This window comes from Ovis aries, chromosome 21, assembly GCF_016772045.2.
Source record: "Ovis aries strain OAR_USU_Benz2616 breed Rambouillet chromosome 21, ARS-UI_Ramb_v3.0, whole genome shotgun sequence".
NCBI lineage: Eukaryota > Metazoa > Chordata > Mammalia > Artiodactyla > Bovidae > Ovis > Ovis aries.
In genome coordinates this window covers 25,440,685-25,445,504 of record NC_056074.1, presented here as the reverse complement: position 1 = coordinate 25,445,504, position 4,820 = coordinate 25,440,685, and the positions used below count along the sequence as shown (strand labels likewise).

General features: G+C 43.8%; 1 protein-coding gene across 1 annotated transcript; it reads right to left on the bottom strand.

Annotated features, from left to right (window-relative positions):
* Nucleotides 1-1,614: 1,614 nt before the first annotated feature.
* LOC101116187 (olfactory receptor 8A1-like) lies at nt 1,615-2,568 on the bottom strand. The gene has a single exon (XM_012101831.4). The coding sequence runs from the start codon at nt 2,542-2,544 to the stop codon at nt 1,615-1,617; it is 930 nt and encodes a 309-aa protein (XP_011957221.3). The 5' UTR covers nt 2,545-2,568.
* Nucleotides 2,569-4,820: the final 2,252 nt, after the last annotated feature.

The window sequence follows — 4,820 nt, the reverse complement described above, 5'->3', positions numbered from 1 at the left end:
CAGTGATATTGAATGGTTTGCCTTGGAAACGGACAGAGATCGTTCTGTCATTTTTGAGATTGCATCCAAGTACTGCATTTCGGACTCTTTGGTTGACTATGATGTCTACTCCATTTCTGCTAAGGGATTCTTGCTCACAGTAGTAGATATAATGGTCATCTGAGTTAAATTCACCCATTCCAGTCCATTTTAGTTTGCTGATTCCTAAAATGTCGACGTTCACTCTTGCTGTCTCCTGTTTCAGTTCAGTTCAGTTCAGTCGCTCAGTCGTGTCTGACTCTTTGCGACCCCATGAATCGCAGCACACCAGGCCTCCCTGTCCATCACCAACTCCCAGAGTTCACTCAGACTCACGTCCATCGAGTCAGTGATGCCATCCAGTCATCTCATCCTCTGTAGTCCCCTTCTCCTCCTGCCCCCAATCCCTCCCAACATCAAAGTCTTTTCCAATGAGTCAACTCTTCGCATGAGGTGGCCAAAGTACTGGAGTTTCAGCTTTAGCATCATTCCTTCCAAAGAAATCCCAGGGCTGTTCTCCTTCAGAATGGACTGGTTGGATCTCCTTGCAGTCCAAGGGAGTCTCAAGAGTCTTCTCCAACACCACAGTTCAAAAGCATCAATTCTTCGGTGCTCAGCTTTCTTCACAGTCCAACTCTCACATCCATACATGACTACTGGAAAAACCATAGCCTTGGCTAAATGGACCTTAGTCGGCAAAGTAATGTTTCTGCTTCTGAATATGCTATCTAGGTTGGTCATAACTTTTCTTCCAAGGAGTAAGCGTCTTTTAATTTCATGGCTGCAGTCACCATCTGCAGTGATTTTGGAGCCTAGAAAAATAAAGTCTGACACTGTTTCCCCATCTATTTGCCATGAAGTGATGGGACCGGATGCCATGATCTTCATTTTCTGAATGTTGAGCTTTAAGCCAACTTTTCCACTCTCCTCTTTCACTTTCATCAAGAGGCTTTTACTTCCTCTTCACTTTCTGCCATAAGGGTGGTGTCATCTGCATATCTGAGGTGATTGATATTTCTCCCAGCAATCTTGATTCCAGCTTGTGTTTCTTCCAGTCCAGCATTTCTCATGATGTACTCTGCATATAAGTTCAATAAACAGGGTGACAATATACAGCCTTGACGTACTCCTTTATAGTCACTCCAATTTGCTTTGATTCATGGGCCTAACTTTCCAGGTTCCTACGCAGTATTGCTCTTTACAGCATTGGACCTTGCTTCCATCACCAGTCACATCCACAACTGGGTGTTGTTTTTGCTTTGACTCCATCTCTTCATTCTTTCTGGAGTTATTTCTCCACTGATTTGCAGAAGCATATTGGGCAGCTACCGACCTGGGGAGTTCATCTTTTAGTATCAGAATAGAGAAAATGTTTCTCAATGAGAGAAATCTTGAACTCAACATCATCTGGCTTAAAACATAAATGAGAGGAAAGAGAGGGTGGGAAGAAAGAGGGAAGGAGGCAGGAGTAGTCACCCAGTCACCCAGAGAAGGGACAGTTTCCCATCCCAGCTGGGTGAACATTCACAGGTCTTCCCTCCGGGATCCCAAACAACTTATTTCTAAAACTGAGAAAGAATAATAATAACATTTGCCTTAAAACAGTTTTCCTCTCAGAGTTTTCTGCACAGCAGCCTTTACCTCCTTATTCCTCAAGCTGTAGATCAGGGGGTTCAGCATGGGGATCACTGTGGTGTAGAACACGGAGGCCACATTCTCCTGGGCCAGGGAGCTGGCTGTGGAGGGTTTCAAGTACATGAAGGCGGTTGTTCCATAAAAAATCCCCACAGCTGCAAAGTGGGAGCTGCACGTATTGAAGGCTTTGGCCCTTCCCCCTGTGGTGCTGATGTGAAGGATACTGGATAGAATGAAGGCATAGGAAATTAGGACTGTTAAACTGGTGACTATGATGTTGAATCCAGCCAACAAGAAGACTGTCATCTCAACATGGTAGGTGCTAGAGCAGGTTAGCTTCATCATGGGGAGGATTTCACAGAAGTAATAACTGATGAGGTGCTTACAGTAGGACTGTTTCAACATGAGGCCAGTCTCTATAGTTGAGCCAATGAATCCCATGGCATAAACCCCAACCATCAGCAGGGAGCAGACTCGATGAGACATGATGATGTTGTAAAACAAAGGCCTGCAGATGGCAACATAGCGGTCATAGGCCATCACTGTCAGCATGTAACACTCAGCAATGACAAACACCAGGAACAAGTAGAGCTGGGACATGCACCCTGCATAAGAGATGATGTTCTTCTCTGACACAAAGTTCACCAGCATCTTAGGGGTAATGGCAGAGGAGTAGCAGAGATCCACAAAGGACAGGTTGCTGAGGAAATAGTACATGGGGGTGTGAAGGTGAGCATTTAGACAAATCAGTATTATCACACCCAGGTTCCCTACCATAGTGACCAAGTAGATCCCAAGGAAGAGGAATAAGAGTGGGAGTTGGAACTCTGGTTGCTCTGTCAAACCCTGAAGAATGAACTCTGTCACTGTAGAGTGATTTTCTGTAGCCATTCCCCTCTGTTTGGGGGTCCTGTGTGGATGAGAGAAAACTGCATAAAAGGCTGCTTTTTGCACTGCTTGGTGAAGTTAGTTTTGAGCATCTAGGGCCAGCTAAGTGATTCTGGGACCCTTTGGGATGAATGATCCCTTATGGACTTCCCTGGTGGCTCAGATGGTAAAGCATCTGCCTATGATGTGGGAGACCCAGGTTTGATCCCTGGTTTGGGAAGATCCTCTGGAGAAGGAAATGGCACCACACTCCAGTACTCTTGCATGGAAAAACCCAGTGGACGGAGGAGCATTGTAGGCTTCAGTCCATTATTTTGGGAGGAAGATCAGACACTGGGTATTTCAAAGGTCATAGAGATGAGAAGAAAAATGAGGCAAGATCCAAAACGATTACCACATTCATGTCTCTGAAATATCCTAGAGCAGTGGGTCTTAAAGTCTAGTCCCTGTACCAGCATTGCTTGTATCACCTGAAGACATTGGAGATGCAGATTCTCAGGCCTCACCCCAGACCTACCAAGTGAGGAACTCTGGGATGGGGCCCAGTGATCTGTGTACCATACTGTCTCCAGGTGAGGCTGAGGCAGGTTCAAGCCTGAGAACCTCAATCCTGTAGGTAATAAGCACTAGCATTCATATTTTGTAGTTGGAGATGTACTTTGCTTCAGAAATGAAATTCCCCTGTCATCAGTGCAAAGCCCAAATATTGACTGAATGTGAGCATATGATAACCTATCTGAAACTGATGCAATTTTAGGTGGATATAGTAGATACAACAGTATCACTGAGTTACAAGTTAAGTTCTGCATCTAAAAATGAAGAAATTAGTGATATCAAGAGCTACGGTGGTTGTGAAAATAATGTGGGATAATGCATAGTTAGAAAATTTTTTTTCAAGAAGTCAGTTCCTATAAGAAAAGTGAGTTGTCATTAGGTGTCAAAAATTCTTTCTTAGTTTTTTCCTAGACTTCAGGCTCTAAAGCAATCATTCTCAACTCTGTATAATTATAATCAACTGGAGCATGTAAATTGTACTGATGGCTGTGTTTGGTCCACAGAAGTTCTCATTTAATCTGTCTGTGGCAAAGCCTTGGTCCTGGCACTTATTATTGTCTAGAGCAGGGGTCCCCAACCTCTGAGATCTAATGCCCGATGATCTCAGGTGGAGCTGATATTTTAATAATAGAAATAAAGTGCACAATAAATGCAATGCACTTGAATCATCCCCAAACCATCCCCTTCCCCGCCTTGACTCTCATCTGTGGAAAAATTGTCTTTCATGAAACAAGTCCCTGGTGCCAAAATTACTGGGAACTGCTGGTCTACAGGAAGTAATCAATAACTATTCTCACCATTGCTGTTTTTATTTTGGGATCTTAATATGAAGCCATTGTCTCTTTAATGACCAAGTATTGACATTATAGACATGGCTGTAAGAAAACATGGATCATCATTGCAGGATATGATACCTATAGATATCCCTTTCCTGATATCTGTATCTAATTATCTATGTTTTAAACTAAAATCCTAAGTTTGCTCTATTTTCATTGCTCATTAAACAGCTACTGACTTTTGTGTGCTGCTGTTCTTAGTTGCTCAGTCATGTCCAACTCTTTGCAATCCACTGGACTGCCAGGCTTCCTCTCTTCATGGGATTTTTTCAGGCAAGAATACTGGCATGGGTTGCCATTTCCTCCTCTAAAGGACCTTCCCAACCAGGGATGGAACCCGCGTCTCTTGTGTCTTGGGCATTGCAGGTTGATTCGTTTCCAGCTGACCCATTGCGGGGAGACCTCCACGGGTGGCTGAGATGGTAAAGAATCTTCCAGCAGTGCAGACAACACAGGAGACATAGACTCCATCCTTGGTCTGGAAGATCCCCTGGAGGAGGACATGGCAACCCACTCCAGTATTCTTGCCTGAAAAATCAAAAGGATAGAGAAATGTGGTAGGCTATAGTCCATGGGGTTGCAAAGAGTTGGATACGACTGACTGACTTCCACTTTCAGCTTTTGTGTAATGCTCATCAAAGGTCAATCTCATTAACTCATCTGAAAAGTTTTGAGTAGAAAGACAAATATGTTTAGCATAGAATTTTCATTGCACTTTCATATTGAGAAAACTGAAGTGCCAGACACGAAGTGACCTTTCAGACACCTCCTAATAACCAAGGACTGGGAACTGAAAGTGCTTTCTTTGATCATAAGCTCTTCCCTTGGCCCAAGCATGTAGCCTTACAATCTGCACACCTACAGCTCTAAGCAATTCTGTGGTTGAAC

Coding starts and splice junctions, on each gene's coding strand:
- LOC101116187 (XM_012101831.4), bottom strand. CDS start 2,544: ATGGCTACAGAAAATCACTCTACAGTGACAGAGTTCATTCTTCAGGGT.